Consider the following 18,678-nt stretch of genomic DNA (forward strand, 5'->3'; position numbering starts at 1 on the left):
GACACCACCTACCAGGGCATTGCCCTCAATTGCACGAATCATTCTAGGACCAGCTGTTTGCAGTTTTTCAGTCGTAGGAGAAGCCTCTAGCTATCAAGTTCAGCGGACTAATAGCATCCACACTGTATGGATTTGTTTCTTCCCCCATTATTTTCTCTTAGATACTTCCATTCATTTCCCTTGCCTTGGACTGATTTATTCAGCTCAAATGAGGCATGACCAAATTCCTCGATTATTGAAATAGCATTCCCTGGAACACAACAGAACGAGACGAAAGCCGCCATTAATACACACTCATTAATCATTCCTCAATCTAAAAATGGCACTCAGATCTTCATTGCCTCACATTATGTAGAGAGAGAAAGAAGGAGAATGAGACTCAATAAACCTTAGCAGAGAATGAATGTGAGTTAACAGGGATCACTATAATCAATGTGAGATATTTTTATTTGTTGTTTTCAACAAACCCTAGCCATCTCCAACATGTTTGTTTCTCTCACAACAAATGTTCAACTCTCTAGTGGAGTTGAAATTTGTTCAATTTCCCAGAGTCACAGATTGGTGTTAAAGAGAACAAAATTACCTGGGAAGATGACGGCATCTTTGATTTTCTCTCATGAAAGACTGCTTCTCTTAAACTGGCTGACTCTCAGAGATGGTAATGTCCAATAGACTTAGTGCAGGGACCACCCAATTCCTCGCAGCAATGGTTTAACAATTGTATCAATATATCTTGTTCAATCATATCTTCTTTTTCTTTGTTAATCTTGCTTTAACACACCTCATGGACACCAGTAGTTCAATCATATCTTCTTTTTCTTTGTTAATCTTGCTTTAACACACCTCATGGACACCAGTACTTTGGTCTGAACCTGATTTGCTCTTTAAAGGGAGAAGACAGTAATTTAGTCATATCTTATAAAATCCCCACCACTCTCTTCACTTTAATACCTTCATAAGGTTAACAGCCATGCCAGTGAAAGCCACTACCAAGTATCTCTGCAAGGTTGGGGGTAGTCTTACCAGGAAACCAGACGTTTGTGGGCACTGCTTCATTAACACATTTTACCATACATGTATACAAACTCTTTCTTCATGCACAGATTGAAATGCTTTGCCATGAGCTACTGAAGCTTTAGGAAGGCAGGACTGAGCATGCTCTATCTGTCTCTCTCTCCTATCCCCTCCCCCTTCTCAAAATATGCAAATTTACACCACGTAATATTTGGTTAAAATCTGACATTAGTATGTAAACCATCACTTAGAATTCCATAAGGAATTAATCTTGCTTGAATTAACTGACCAAAAGACACCACAAAGAATATACTCGGTAGTTTAGCAAATTTCTTCCTCAGGTGATATCATAACGTGTACCTGAGATCAAATGTAACAACAAATTAGGCCTATACACTGTTCTTGAATATCCACGTAGAGTTTGCAAAGTATTAAAAGAAAAACTTATAGCCTACATTAGACAGGCCTAGGCATCATAGCTTTCAGATATATTTCAGCTTTCAATACGTATCACACAGACACCAGACAAGCACACTAATAATGCATTGCTCCATTCTGACAAGGTATCCCCCCCCCCCCCCCCACTTCAAGCCACAAAGATCCAACTGTACATGCTCACAAAAGGCATGTTAAACAGCACTGCTAAATGTCAGCAAGCATGCTACCTGAGAGGACAAGTGCAATAAATGTCAGGGCCACAGCTTCAAACCAACATTTTATCCTTCATCTTCTGGACACTTTTTACCAGTATTTGGTATATGTACTTGCATTGCCATGTTCCAAGAATTTTGCTTGATACTTGCTGCCTACCATAAATAAAATTCACATGAAATTCCCATCTGATGGAGGAGCAGTGGACCTGTCCTACTCATCATCACACTGGATTCTGGGATGCAGGGCACTGCTGCCTCAAAAGGTGCTGACAACATGGTGGACTTGGTCATGGTCAGGGCTGGTCAGGGTAGCTAAGTGCATCTACAGTCAGAATTAATACCACTCCTTAACCCATTTGTAATTTCTTAGAACTATCCCTGTTTAAAACTTTGTTGACGACTTCTCACTCTATAATCCATCGAAGAGACAGAAATGGTGCTATTACTGAAAATGTGGTAAATGTGGTAATTGGACGTTTGTTGGGAGTAAAGAGGACTGAGACAGAGACTAGCTCCTGCAGTCATCAGCTGGGTTTGTTACATGGAAGGAGAGAGTTATTGACAGCCAGTAAGCTTGGCCCTGGAGGGGACAATCAGTGATCTACTCAAGAGTTCAGGGTTGTCTGTTTAAAGTTTTCATCGATTTTCACTGCAAAATTATTACTTTTAGCATGCATGGATAGCTTGAGTGATATCACACACAATGGAACGAAAAGAAGATGAATTGTTTTTATTTCCTTCAGAATAGTGGATTATACAAAGTCTAATGTGCTGTGGAATAAGGAACATATATCTTATACATCTCAGAGATACCACAACTCTAATGTAATACCAAGGAGGTTCAAGAAATGGAGTTACACCTGACTATAATTATTCAATCAGCTGTCAGTTTTCCATGGACGGACAAAAGAATTCCACACGTGCATTTGTGCCTTTGATGTTCGATGCTTGAAGCCGCCATCTTTCTGAGCAATCTGAAGATTCATTTTTAATGCTAACATAATATCGGGTATGTGCTGCTCATTTATTTATCAAATGCAATGTAATTTCACCTAATGATAAAGCATATAAAACAACAGTCAATTCTGTTCGAAAATATGTGCAAAAGTGTAAATCTGAGCTGTATTTTGTGAAAGTACCCTCATGGAAAGCCAGTTTTATCACTTTTCTCCTTATTTCCACCAAATGAAACTAATAAGGTATCATCTTCAAGTATAGTTCTTTATAAATTAATATGTCAGATTAGCATACAGACACGTACAGTCTAATAATTTTGATACATGTATCTATTTCAGCAGTATTTGAGCAATTTCTATTCGCGCACCCCTGTGCCTTTACCATTGTCTACCGCCCATGGTTTGTAAGTAGGGATAGCGAAAAGTAATTACCATCACAAAGACATATCTTCCATGGAAAGTGGCTGGTGATTATGCAATGAGACACGAGTCAATTGTCTTCGCATCTGAGCAGCAGATCCAGTTTGACACATACATCAAATATTTTTGAGTGGCAGCTTCGAGCACGGGATCAAAGCGAATAAGACTGTTGTGACTCCATTTCTCGAACCTCCTTGGTAACACTCAAGAACTTTCATAAATTCAGGCAGCAGGGTCTTTCAAAGAAAAACAAATTAATAGAACTCCTGGTGCTAATTTGAATTTTTTTTTTTTCTGCACATACCCCAGAGAACTACCTTGATCTGGAAGCACTTAATGATTCTCTGTCAAACAAATGAATGGATTAGGGGCAGAAGGTTAGGGTCTTTGCACTCCCTCAAAGCTAGAAGAGAGTGTCCTTGACCCCTTACAGGAGACCCCTACTGGACTCCACCCTTCATCTTTAATGTCACTGTCCACAGAATCAACAAAGGCTACTTAATATATGACTTTATCTCTGTCTTTGATAGTCTTTTGTGTGTTTCATATCAGCATATAACATAAAATGTGTGTGCACATTTTAACATTATGATATCTGAGCCAAGTAAGCAATTCTGGGAAATACATGTTTCATGACATGACATCAGTGCACTGGTATTAGTTTTTTTAAAGACTTATTAAACAGACAGCATTAAATGAAAATATGACTTCAGTTTGGAAAAAACAAAACAACCCGCCTAATATAGAAACAACCAATGTAAAAATTTGAACCAGTATAGTCGATGTTTAGAATTGTTAATTATACAAAATGTGAACAGTAGTTATAATAAGAATGTTTCCAGACTAAACCGTCTACAGTTATGGTTTAATGAGAAAAATAATGATATCTCCTTATATTTTAGGCTTTATTGCAAAAATCTTATATGGTAGGACGTTTTGTGATACAACTGACCTACACATATGCATCAACAGTGATATCTTGAACATTTTTTACATCATTGCTCCCAAAGATAAACAGGACCTTTAACCCATTGAGGATGAGTCCCGAGTATACTCGGGCAAGCGTCTATGGGAAATGCGTATTGTAGCAAAATCAAACCGTCCTCAATGGGTTAAACTGTCTATCATTCCCTCTACCCAAACACTGTACCACCACCGGTGTTGTCTTTACCTGTTCGTGTAAGGTAGGACCTGTTTAAAGAAAAGTCATCCAGGAGTTAAAATGGTTTGATGCCAGGTCTCTTGTCAGTCAGTCACTTCTCTTCTCCTTCAATATTCCAAAGTCATCACTTAACACAACAATCAAATCTACAAGAGCTAAAGCAATTACAAGTTGAATGCACCATGAAAAGTACAATCCAGATGCGCATAGACATACCGTAGTAAAAATAATGGTAAAATGGATGTCTTTCACAAGATCAACTGGCAAAGGTTATCCCAGAATAGGATGCTGTGCCATACCCCAATGTGCTATAATGACCTAATGTGTCCTGCTCAAGTCTAGTCATGCCTTTTTGCATGTTCTGGTATAGACTTTCTCTCCTACTTTACTTGCCTAGCATTTAAAATCCATTTCCATCACTTCTGCCTCAACTAGGCTTGTCATTAATGACCGCTGAAATAAGCACGCCAAGTTTATCCCTCTTCGCACTTGTCCATGCTTCATTTGCCTTTGCATGGCAAGGGCCCTGTAATTGTTACCAGAATTTTGACGAAAAAAGTGTGCATTTGTGTGTGTGTGTGTGTGTGTGTGTGTGTGTGTGTATGTGTGTGTGTGTGTGTGTGTGTGTGGGAGGAGGAGGAGGAGGAGAATGAGGGAGAAAGATTAGGGAAGAGACACACACAAGTCATTGCACTATGTTGTTCAGAAAGATTATTGTTTCGAGAAAGGCAGCAAATCGTAGATTGGACCTGGAAAGTACAGAGCAAAAGACTGAGCATCACGTAATGAGAACTAACAGGATAAAGAAATCATTACCACTACATAGGAGACTGAAATCTATAAAAAGCGATGCACTTTTTACTTGTGGTTTTCTTCGTCAGTAGTGTCAGGAGAATTGCACTGCACATTTCTCATCACACCTCACCATCACTTATACCAGATTAAGATCTAATTGTTTGTAGCCTACACACCACTTCAAAACTGATGAAGCAAACATTAATTGTATATGTGGAATATTCAAACATTCCACCCACTCATAGATCCTATTTGAGTTTTGCCTTAAGATAAAAGGCTTTTGGAAAGACAAGATCATACAAATGTGGTACAACTTAAACATCTTCCCCCTATGTGATCACTGTCAGCAATTAAATGTCAAGTTATGTAACTACAGTCTTTTTTTAAATCCCACTTCACAAGATATCCCAGATACATGTATCCAGCTCACTTGTCATTAATCAGAGTGTCAAAACTACAGGCCATTGCATTCTCTCCCTCTCTCTCTCTCTCTTGCATTTAATCCTGGGTACTGGTTTAAATGAGCACCAACATTTTTGTCAACAGGAAGTGTTTGTCCAAAAAGTATTGTCAAAGGCACTTTTCACATAAATTCAGCCTACAAATAAGACTATTAATCAGATAAAATAGCCCATTTCAGCACTTGTATGCTTTCAGTTAATTATTTCCTCTTTCCCTGGGTGTTTTTCTCCTCCCTGATTTACCCTTTCTCTCAAAAAACTGAAATGATGAATATTTTCCTGTCTGGATTGTCAAGACATCCTGTGTACTAAACAATACCTTTGGCTCCTCTTCATTCTAATACAGCCTACTCCAGATGTCTAATGGGTTTAAAAGTAGCTTGGCACAAAATTCAAAGCAATGCAAATATCACAATTATTTCCCTCGGAATGATGCATTCACACTCATAAACACATATACAATAAAACACAATCAAACAGCCATAAAGGATTTTTTGGAGAATGGACGGCTATGGCATGAATGGCACTGGAGTCCATTTCCGGTCGCTTTTGTGTTTGAGATGGGGGGGGGGGGCAGTTGGTGGAGATTGGAGAAGAGGGGAAGAGATGGCCGTTGGAGGGTAGGGTGAGAAATCGTCAGGCCTTAGTATGTGATTGTGCAGTCAAGTATGCAATTCTGCAAGAGAAGGAGTAAGAGAAAGAAAGGAATAAAGGCATGGGTCCAGGAGTTTGGGGCTAATCTCCTGCCTGTCTCCTCAGCCGCGACGATGAGAGGGGCCATGCCTGACACAAAAGACGAAAATTACTCGCTTGTTGCCACTGCCAGGGTCGGGCCAAAGGGTAGGCAAGCGCCCGGCAAATTGCCCTGCGGAGACAATATGTTCTGACGCTCACTGTCTCTTGCGGAAGATGTACGGCCCTCTTGTGAGAGCGGCCGAAGGGACAGAAGATAGTGGCCAGAGGAGGAGAAGCAACTTCCATCTTCACTTGGTGATTTATGCCCAAAGAAGAATCACCATGGCATATCAGTTTGAAAAAGAAACACAAACCCCCACAAGGGACTCATGAAAATACAGGAAAAATGGAGGGGGAGGATTCCAATACATTGGGAGCAACAAAACTTTACAAGATGCCCAATCTATTAATGACATACAACTCTATAAGATGAAACCCCCCAACAACTTGCTTTCTTTTCATGACCTACTGTAACAAACAAATCAGAAGGGTATAGACCACACTGTCTTTTTATTTTCACTGGAGGATGGGTGAGATGAAAAAATGAAAGCACGATCAGAGAGGACTGGAGATCATCATATCAAAGTACTGGCAGAGGAGATCATCAACATTTTTTCGAAAACTCCATTTTGCACTTTATCTCATAATGATAGTAACAAGGATAAACTTCATGGTGCAGAACTAGACTTACTGTAAACGTGCAAGCCTGGAAGCATGCCAGTACGTTGGGACGCTAACAAAAAAGTCCGAAGATCTAGTTTGGCCACATGCCAATCTCTAAGACAATTCACCCCCGTTTAAAGCAATGCATGGAATTACACACTTGCAGGGCCCATAATGTTGTTGCTAACATCGTGTCATTTACATCCATTCATGCATGGCTTGAAGTCAGCTGAAGCAAACGTAGCACAGAAGAATTTAACCCACGTTATCCTAACAGGCTCTGACATTGGAAAAACCCCTGTTCCTCTTTCTGGGAGGTGGGTGCCAAGATCATGTTGGGTGCATGAAAAGGTCAGAGATGAGGCAAATTTCAAATGTTAGGGAACATGGATTACAGTAACCTGATGCGCATGAAAACTTTTGCAAAGTTTTTTTTTGAAAACCCCCTCTTCTCCCTCTCAGTGGAAAAAAAGACAAACAAAGAGATCATATGTCTAAATAAATCATAATGCTCTTTCTCATCATGGTATAAATCAAATGCTACAAATAGCTATCACTTCCAGACATACAATGATGATGTGATGACTGTGAGCTAGGCATTGAACTTTGTATTTCATTATCACACGACACTAGCAGTGGTTACACACAAGGGAAAAATTGTTATGAATTGGAATTAAGATCAGAAAGATGATTATAATTGGTGATAAGAATGAGTGAACTGTTCACATGACACATCGAAAACCATGATTTGAATGTAAATTCTTGAAAGGAGGTGCATCCAAATCCTCTGTGCCACGTCAGTCAAAAGTCTTGAGTTACAGAGTGCAGTGGTAGCTATGCATCCACCCACAGTACAAACTATCTATAGTACATGTGTGGTACGCGATTTATCGGCGGTCATGTAGTTAAACTCCGCCGCCCAAATCATACTGTAGCGGTTGGGCGGTATACAAAAGAATCTATACAGTGATTTGAATCGTTTTTTCATCCCTCTTGATTAGTTGTACTGTGATCCCAATGGCTTTGTCATTGCTTCAAAAAATTTTTCATCTCTTTCCAGACAGTGCATTTCTCACTCTTATTTCTTAATTCAGTGTACCTCAAGTTTTTCCCACATATTTTGCGGAAGGAAAAATACAAACAAACACACGCACAAAAAACAACAACAAAACCACTGGATGCACAGTAATAGCAGTACTTCATTCCCCAGCACCGTGAGGTTCACTGTATTTGATTTCAAGTTGTGTTTTTCTTGTCTCGTCTTCTCATGTCCAATTTGTGTTTGTTTGTCTTATATATTCTTGTTCAAAAGGAAACTTTGACTGAGCTGGATCATGTAAGGTAGCCAGTCAAAATGAAAGCCACACCAATTCAGTTTGAATTAGTGGGGGGGGGGGGGGGGGGGGGGGGGGGAGGGATAACAAACGGTGTTACTGGAAACCAGGTAGACAGCATGACACCTTTGTTTCGTGTAATTGGTTCAAACTCCAGCCACTGGGATAATACAAACTGCAAAGTTCTATCCCTACACAAGATTGGAGGAGGACAAGATAGCTACTAGCTCCCCAGCAACCGCAAGTAAGAAAGCCCAGCGTGGAAGCTGTAAAGCGGAAATGCAGCTTGCGCTAACTTTCCCAAGCTTGTGTCTAACGATTGCCATTGATTTTCGCTATTGGCAATATACATACAAAACAGACTCTAGTATGAAAAACAAAACAAAAAAACTTTATGTTTTGTTTTTATCCAGGCAATTCAAACTATTAGTCAGCCTTGTCCAATACTCTTGGAATCACATTGTAGCTTTCTTGAAATACAATACTTTACTTTAATCAGCATTTGCCTTTGCAACGTCATTGTCTTATTTTCACTGTCCTCCTTTCACATACCAGTACTCATATTGATTTCTGGTCTGCCATGTGTTTACTTTGATCAACAATCGTTTTGTTTCAGTATTTTGTGTAAAGCCTTATTTTTGTTTCATCTCATAGTAATACTCATCATTGTGCAATAGATTTTGAACATCCAAAATAAATAGAATGTAAGTTATAGATGAACTGTTTCTCCCCCCCCCCCCCTGCAAACCCATTCTATTCATGCTTAATTTAAACCATTAAACAAAAAGTTGGCAGGTATAAAAGATATTGCAATCGTTTTGGTAGAATTGTGTTTGCCATTGGTGCAATATTGTCATTGATTCCTTCACCACAAGCTTCTTTGAAGAAATAACTGTCATTTCTCTCTTGCTACCACACATAGAGTTTAGAGGCTTCCTGACTCTTTTTACGTACAAATAGCTACCTCTGTGTTCTGCCATGCAACAGACACCTCTAGCCAACATTCCCCCGTCCCTCTTAACCTTAACAAATAAGATACCGGGACGGTTCCCTTTCTCTTGTGTCAATGACCGGCCGTTCAGAGTGACTCTCTCTTGCATAATGAGCACATGAGTGTATGGATTCATGTTGCTGGATAGCCAGGCTCTCTGAGCAACCCCCCCCTTTTTTTTTCTCTCTCCCCCTTATCATCACACAGTTGCCGCACTCTTGCAAGAACACTGCTCGAAGCTATTACGGTACTCTGTGTCTCATCGGTGGAATTGTCTTCCCTCGGCAGGCAGACAGTACCTTGTTAATGTTTCCATCTTCATCACAAAAGACTAGCTGTCAGAAAACAAGTTATTCTATGCTGTCTTTTCTCATTGCCCTTTACACAAGTGTTTGTTCATACACATATCTGCTTACACATGGTTCCGAGTACGACTTGATATGCTTTAAAAACAAAATCCATGCAATGAGGGAATAAATTTAAAACAAGGGAATAAATGCACCGTAAGATTGTTAAGACAAAGCTTTCCTCCAGTATAACCCTACACCCATTTACAATACTGTAAAACAAGTAATTTTCATGTGAATTCTAACAAAAGTCCTTGTTTACACTGGATGCACTGAATGCAAGAGACTATTTCCAACAATCACATGCCACGAAAAATGCTGTCAGCTCCAATTCATGAAAAATTTCATGCTGCAAATACTACTTGCTTTAGAGTACAATGATGTATGAGAAGTATTGTAACACTCCTTAATATTGCTGAACTGACTGTTGTACCATGAATCTCGCACAGTCAATTGTTTACAATAAAAGGCAGCATTATCGCACCTTACAGCTAACAGTAACTGCAGTAACTACGGTGTCAGCTTGGGTGTACTCTATCGATTATGAGTACCTTAGCTATTTCTATGGTTACTGCAATTGCATTAACCATGGCAGTCCTTCCTGTATTTCCAAAACATTGGCCCTTGGAGGTTTCTTCACTTGAAAAATAATTGAATTTAGGATGCTCACATCTAAGTTTATAAACCACATGAAAACAGACTACGTTTAGTGTTGCGAAAATTAGGAAGAAACCCTCTTCACAAACATAACAGAATTAAACACTTAAAAATGATATTTGCAACATGATGCAAAAACTGATAATTCCAGATGTATGGACAAAAAAAAAAAAACAAAACAGTCTACTTCCATATTTTGGGAACCCCCTCAACATGATACCGGAAAGGTAGACATTTTTGCACATTTTGCATGACCAGAAACTAGTGAAAAAGAACACCACATGTGATTAAGTCTTGATAATCTTAATTATGCAAAATCAAACTCACACGAAAATATCTTAGCTGGCAGAGAACAACAAAAACAAAATACTCATGTGAAAATATCCATCTTTACAGTGCATATATCAGTTTGTAAGAATGGTCCTCAAATAAAAAGGGAATCCAGTATGTTAAATCCAATGATGGAATTTGCTGCACTAGACCTGGGGTGAGAGTGTCTTAGGTCACGCTCCAGTCATTGCTTATGCACAGTTCTTTGCTTTCTGCCATGTGTGAATAGCTCCAAATAAAACTGATATTTGCACTGCGATCCTAAAACGCTTGTGTGTGAATCTGCCTTGAGATTAAACCTACCTTGCTGCATGTAGGTATTGGTAGAGGAATTCAGGGGGTTGGGTCGCATTCCACGGATGGCACAGGATGATGAGCGGCTGCCTGGAAAGTTGTGAGTGAACTCAGTCAGCCTGTCAGTGAAGGGATGGCCTGGGTTTGGGATGGGCGGAGGAATAATGCGGGAGTGGTCATCCATCTTTGGTTTTGGTCCTGTACAATCAGAAACAGAGAGAGGAAAGAGATAAAAGTAGGTTTAGTCAGTGTTGCACACACTTCCCTCTTTCCTTAAATCATTACATCTGTCAAATACTATTACCACATCAAGCTCAAAATTCATCCACTGCTTTTATTTTGCATGCAGCCACCTTTTACTCCCATTTAGGCATACAATAATCTTGTTTCCACACACAAACTTTTACCAAGATCTGGGCATATAATAAAGCACACTGGTGGGGGATATTGTAACCAGTGTGTACTTCCCTCCCATGAACATATCACAGGAGCCGGTTACTGTTTACTGTAGGTCAACCTCCTCTATGTTTGAATAAGGGATACTAAGTCAAAAAACAAACTTCCATTTTCAGGGAATTCCAAAGTTCTTTTCTTCCTGCCATGAATGACTTAAAATATGGGAGAAAAAGGCGGAGGGGGGGGGGGGGGGGGGGGCAAGGGGAGAGAAGGGGATGGAGGAGACAATGACTGTATAGTGCAAGCTCCTGTGGAGTCATCTCTTGAAGGAAACCTTCACAGGGATAAAATCTGCTAATGTTATCACCCCATTCCCTTACTCAAACTTGAACCCTATTGACACCACTATTCATCCAGTGTTTGATGAAAGACTGCCCATACACTCCCCCATGTCTAAAATTAACCAGCACTGAGTATTTTGGACAGGTAAGATATTTGGAAAGAAGATTAGAAGGCCAGGACCAGAGGGTTCTACCCAGCTCCTCCCTCTCTGCGAGTGTTAATGGTTAACACAGCTTCTGATGTGAGATCGTGATGGAGGCACCAGCGTACACTGCCAACCAGAAGCTCCCAGTCTTTCTTGATGATGTTAATCTGCCAACGAATATGTCATCGCCGCATTCATAAGCAAGTGATCTCCCATATCTATGATTTGTTGACCAGCCGCTCAAAACTATTCCAGCGTTAATCAACAACTAGGACGTTGCTTCAACTTTTGTAGAGTTGGTATTTGTTGATGAATAGTTCATATTTCCCTATCACAGTAGAAGACACATGTAAAGAACTGTAATATCCCTCACTGTATCCCTCATAATCATACACACAAAATGTCTGCATCAACATATGAAAGTCCCTATTTTCTCTCACTTTTCTTCATCATAATCTTGGGCAGCAAAATCACGAATTTTTCTTTCACACCAGTACAAGCAGTAGCTGCAATACCAATCCATAATACACTCCCACTCCCACCCCCCACACACACACACCCACACACAAACAGTCTCCAGCACTGGACTCACATTAAAACAATCTTTCACAAAGTGAAGTTGCCTCTCAGTATCACAAACATTTATTAGTGATATGTGAATCAGTTTACCAAGTACCAGTTCAGCCTACAGTATGGCCTACATATCATTATCACTACCAGTACCACAGGCACGGTAAAGTAAGCAAGCATATATGCATCAAACTCAAAGCAACCCTCACTACAAACACATACAGCTTTCATATAAATACATGACATTCTATCATCGTTCTACTTTCTTTGCACCTCTTTGCCCAAAATGAGAGACAGAAGGAAAGATAGCACATTTGAGAATTTGAAGATCAACAGTGGCATGATGGTCTAATCTGCTCTAAGCCTTCTTCCCCTTGGCCAGAAAGCCTGTGAGATACCATGGCAGATTATCACTAATCCTGCATAAGAAGTGCACAAGATTTAGTATAGCTCTGGAACTGGCAGACACCTCTTTGTTGGATGAAAATGAATTATTCAGGGGAGGTGGTAGAATTACACTCCTTTTCCACTACATACCCCCATCCCCCCCCCCCCCCAAAAAAAAGTAGAACTTTCATGTAAAGTCATGGCTCAGGATTTGGAGTTAGCTAAGGTATCTATTTGCTCACCACTAGATTGGGGTTTACAGGGGTCACTGTTCTTTTGTTGCCAATAGCCCCCAGTGGTATGATGCCAACTACATCTCTTTCCACATTAATTTTGCTTTAAAAATACAACACAGTAATTGCAACTGTTACTTCTCCTATTGGTGTATTTCTATTAAATCTTGGAAACAGAATTGCTCACAGATGTATACATTCACGATACATTGTCTACCAAGACAATAAATTTTCTACAAGGAAAAAAAAAAGTAATTGGAAAAACAATCATATGACTGTAAATTCTGTGTGGATTCTACTTTGCCATGGTTTCTTTCAAGTAGCTGAACTTATCATACTGATTATCGACATATGCTTCTTGTTGTCAATGTTGCACAAAATTTTTCATAGTTAAAATGGTCTGGTCCTCTTCATTTTTGTCAATTATGGTATGGTTTCAAATAAAATTGATTTTCGTTATAAAATGGCACTGATAAAAACAGGCATATCCGAAGATGATTATCATTCATTAGGCTAAATTCTTTTTACTTGCTTCATTTTTGTTTTGTTCTGTTTTTTTTAGCTGAATCATCTAATACTCATTACAAAAGTCTAGTTATATGAAAGGAACCCATTTGCCCATGAAACACTCACATTTGTACCGCTTGTTAAAATTATTGACTGAGAAAACTAGATGCTTTATTGAAGATTATCAACATTTCTTTGCAGATCAAAGCATGAAGTTAATTTGCTCATTTTCAGTAACAATAAAATACTATCTCACAAATTGGAAAAAAACCCAAACCAATTGTCATTCAAAGTAGAACTTGGTTGTCCCATGATATTCAGGGTGTTCAAGACATGAATTTGGAACAGGTGTTTACCCCCTGCAACCACTACTCCTCTCCTCTCTCCATCTTTTCAATGCAAGCATTTGAGGTTGCTGAAGAGGCAGAGCTATTTAGAAAAAGACAGAGACGAAAATAATGAGAGAAGGATTCCATGTCAGAACAGCAGGCAGCGGCCAAGGCAAAGTGAGTGACCACAGAGCTGGGCATCCATGGCAGGCTGCACACCACCAGACCGACCAATATCGGCATCTTGTGGGTGTCAGGATGCTAACTGGGCCAAGAGGGCTTAATAAAAAATCAATAAGAGCCACCTCTCCTTCACCCAAAAGTTACTTCACTGTCATGAGGTGTCAGTGGGAATGGCTGACAGCAAGATGCTTGATTTTTGATCAACTGGCTACAAGGGAATCTCTTGCTTGCTTCTATCTCTTCACTAATGATGAAAAAGGTAAAAAAAAAGGGGGGGTCATAAGTGTACTTATTAATTAAACCCCTTGGGCTTGTTTGGGTTCTTTGTTGTGTTGTACTTTTTTGTGTGGAAGTACAAAAAATTAATGAATTCTGAGTAAAAATTCCTGGCAGTTCATGTTCAAAAGCCTTTGCAACATGCAGAGGGGCAGGTGTCTTTGTTTTATTAACCACAAATCATCCACAATAACTTTGGCACTCATTCATGCACTCATGAAATGATGAAGAGCACTTCTCATCACTCTTGACTGAACTTTTCAGCACTTGTCAAGCCGTACGAGTTCCCTCTCTTATGTCTGATCTAGACTAGACTCTCAGTGCTTCTCACTAGAGTACTGTCCATGGGTGACACAGAGTGTTTGAGCTGAGAAGTGACACTGTCTGTAGGGTGTGGAAGTCTGTCTTTATGTTCCTTATGAGTCAGGGGATTTTCCAAGCGCCAGAGAAACTTGTCGACCCCTGGCAACCCCACAACAGTCACTGCACAGCCTGAACGTCATCAAAAAAGCTAAGACAATGAATGCACTGGCTTCCAAACAGAGACAGATATAAGAGTCAGGCTAGTTTACTGGGCCACCTGGGAGAGGGCTTGCTTGAAAGGAAGAGCAAATGCCCCAGCAGACAACTGCTTGGCAGCCCGAGTTCACCTGCACAAAGGCTCACTGGCTTTTTTCTTTTGTTTTTTGTCTAATTTTTCAAGCAAGTTTTGGCAATCCCTGCTACAGTAAACATTATCACTTTACCTTTCAATTTGGTTCATTTTCAAGAGACACAAACAAGGGTTGCATAAGTTAGGATTAATCAAATTGAATAATCTGAAGTCTTTGGACAGACATCTCACTCATATGACCTTATGTGTATGTCTGCATCTCACAGGAAGTGTGCCATGTGCCAGTACTGACCCGCCCAACAATAAGCATGTTCTGGCTTGGTTTCAGCTAGGGATTAAGCTACATGGGGCATGCACTTTTGGGACAGCCAGAAAGTCGAGGGAAATAAAGAACAAAAATATTCCTTGACAAGACAAAGTCAAGACATAATGGACAGAGAAGGGACGGGGAAAGGAGCTTCCTGGATAGAGATGTAAAGCAGGAAAGATGACAACAATAAAAAACAAAGTAGAGAGAGAAAGAGAGAATGGATGTAATAAGATAGGAAGAGATCACATAAGGACAATACATATAGGCAATATGTCTGGAAGACAAACTGTCAGATCTTTGCAGAACTGGTATTCTAGAAATGTTCAATTTTAATTTTAACAATATCTATTCTAGAAACAATTTTGTCATAACTATTGTTTATATTCTGCATATCTAACAATTATCTAACATTGGTTATAGGCCTACTTGGTAACATTTTTACATTGGTTGTTTCTATGCCTACCTCACATTTTTAGCACTATCTTGAAGTACTAAAGCTGGGTATTTGTTTCATCGGCAAATGGTAAATAATACCTTTGAGATTAAGAATTTTTGTCACATACAAAGCCAACAAGATGCTATGTGCAGTGACAGTTGGTCCAGTTCTCAGTCCTCTCATGGGTGACAATGCAATTCCCAGTGAGTATGACTTAGGAAGTTCAACCAATAGTGTGCATATTTCACACATTGGACAAAACTGCACAGTCCCAATCATAGGCCCCATTACTAACCACCACATCATGAGACATACAATGTAGTTAAAACAACAACGTCATATGGCATGGCTTGTAACAACTATCTGGCAGAATACATGCCATGGCAGGTGTGCATAATATTTAGAGATACCTCTGGTTGAATTTGATAGAACACTTTGAAAAACATTCACTCAGGTAAAAAAAAAAAAGGTTTCTGTTCATCACTATATACAAAAATATTTGTAGAACTACCCTGGTAATTGGACTGGGGTCTTCTGCAAAGCTTCCTGTGGGTACCAGTTATATTACACCGAAATTGAAGCTGCTGTTACATATCACCCGCAGCAGTGTAGCACCACAATATAATGACCACACCTCACAGAAATTATTAAAAAGAACTGTCTGAATGAAGAATTTGAATACCTGTATCCAACCCAATCATTTTTAGGATACCCTACAGTAGCTACCCTTGACATCAATATATATTCATACACTGAAATATCATTGGCTATATGTGAGATTTCAACACTGATTGGAAGTGAGGGGTCTCTACAACACACAGCCCCACCTATGCTCAATCAAATGTGGCAAAGAATGACTGGCATCTGGATTGGAAAGGGTAACATCAACGTTAAACCTGCAGCTCCGTCTCCACATTGCATGAGTCTTTTGACAAACAACACAATATTCCATATGACGGTCAATGAAGATAAATGCACATCATGATCATGGACATAATCGTAGATGTTTGCTAATTTACCAGCCATGGACATAGCAGTTTCAATTTGCATCCTCGGTTTGGTCTAATGATGTGCGCAAATGCTGATCTATTCAGAAGAGCAATTATTTTTTTCTTGTTAAACTGCTTTAACATTGAAGTGTGAGCAACATGAGATTAAGCTGTAGATTCAAAATTTAGTTTTGAAAGTCATGTGCAACAGCAGAGAGAAATCCCCATTGCAGTGCCTCTTGCTATTATAAGCAACCTCTTGATTTGACTCTCATCTCAAAACACAGGACAATCAAAAATGAGAGAAAGAGAGAGAGAGATGTTTGCTTCGGAACAGCTCCAAGAAAACAATCCAGCGAATAGGGGCTGGGACTGCAAAAACTGACAACACGTTCCCTGCATGATTATTCATGAGGTCGGAGGGATCAACACTGGGAGAAAAGGAATCAAACAGCGCCGTTCTGTTGACCGCCGGTGACCTCTTGCTGGCGCGGCGGATCCACTTGAGATCGCCGCTTGGACGCGCATACACACCTGACTAGCGGCCCTCACTGGCAGCTATTGAGACATTCTACGGGAGCGCACGCAATGAGGGACTTTCGCCAAAACGTGAACCGGCAGAAAAGGCTCTCTTAAGCTGCGTGATGCACAGACAATAGTCTTACTAGCGACAACAGGTTCTTTGTATGCAGGGTTTGTTCCATTAAGTCTCCAGCTTGAGCTTTCTACGAGAAGCCCCTTCTGTGTATGGGTTTTCTAAACCCCTGTCAATGACACTCTATGAATGCAAGCTATTGGAGTGTTTACTCAGATATATATGAAAAAAAAATAAATGTGTTCAGCACGCCTGTCTTACCCCTGGCAGTAAGCAGAGTTTGAGGACAGCGAAAGGGGAATCACCTTTCTCAAAGATATTATTTCCTGCTGTGTGAATAGTGGCCAAAGAGTTTATTATTTAGTAAACTGCCCTTTGCCGGCGGAGAGTGTTCCAGGGTTGACTACACCTAGCTTGTTTTGAAGCATGTTTACCAGAGTGTTCTTACCATACCCTTTGTGAATGAAACAGTATGCATAATTCAAGACAAGGGGTTTGTTTATGTAAAAAAAAAGTTGCATTTTTAAAATGAGATGTCCTCCAGTACCTACCATTACATCTGAGTCATGCATGTTTACCAGAGTTTGCCAAGCAGACCCTCCTGCATTAAGGAGTGCAAACAACCCTTAAAAGCATGTTTACTTCAGCAATGATGCATATTTTCTACAAAGGGATAAACTTCATTTTTCCCCCTTCATAGCAAAAAGCAGTCACTCAAGACCAACATAAATAACCAATAGCCATATGCATTTCATCCTTGTCCAGAAGGAATCACATCACCATATTCCATCTCTTAGGAGAAATTTCGCAGAATAATGCGATGTTTATGTGTATGACTGACACATATCTTAATAATACAAGTCTGATGTCCGATGCCATACATGATTAGATATTAAACTGTATCAAAATAAATGAGGGCCTGACTCTGCACACTCTTCTCATCATAAATATACCAGTTTAAGCACATCAGTTACCTGGAATCCAACAACCACAAGGTTCTTGGTGACCAGAGCTCTATGAGTAGCTCTTGCAATTTAAATGCTGCTGAAAGAAATAAAGCATTCATTAATATATTCATGAGAAAGTCAAACAAAAATCTGGACAAACGTTTCAAGTCCACCGACTTCGAGAAAGATTATCAACGTAAATGCATGCTTGTCTTCTCTTTTGTTTGAAAGTCAGCAGTAATTGAGCCAAAAAATGTGCAAGCAGGAGAATAATCTCAGCTTATAACACAAAGCCATCATGTAGGCCTACTCACACATTTCCCTCTCTCCTCTTTCATAGCTGGTACTCAGTACTCATAGTAAAACACTTCATTCCAGGGTCTTAAACATGTTTGTTATTTTCCACATGAGTGTGAGCACTTTCATTTTCCAGAACACTGTATTTCGATGAAAGTCAGTTCTTTTCACGGAATGGCAGCCAATAAAGGCGGAGAAGTGTAATGAGATGTACAGTATCCTAGGAGAGGGCTCTAGATTGTGTGTGGGTGTATCCAAGCCCATGTATGTTAGCGTATGTTACAATGCTTCCTGTACTAATAGAAATGTAA

At 39.8% G+C, this 18,678-nt stretch overlaps 1 protein-coding gene across 1 annotated transcript in view; it reads right to left on the reverse strand.

The window, feature by feature from the left end:
* Nucleotides 1–18,678, reverse strand: part of LOC139739146 (uncharacterized) — a 51,648-nt gene that overhangs the window by 13,677 nt on the left and 19,293 nt on the right. The window contains exon 3 of the mRNA XM_071649762.1: nt 10,718–11,010. Within this exon, the coding sequence (XP_071505863.1) occupies nt 10,718–11,010 (293 nt within the window). The remainder of the gene's footprint in view (nt 1–10,717; nt 11,011–18,678) is intronic.

Source organism: Diadema antillarum, unplaced genomic scaffold (assembly GCF_040938485.1).
Source record: "Diadema antillarum isolate AM-2024a unplaced genomic scaffold, OU_Dant_1.0 seq00000783_RagTag, whole genome shotgun sequence".
NCBI classification, from domain to species: Eukaryota; Metazoa; Echinodermata; class Echinoidea; order Diadematoida; family Diadematidae; genus Diadema; species Diadema antillarum.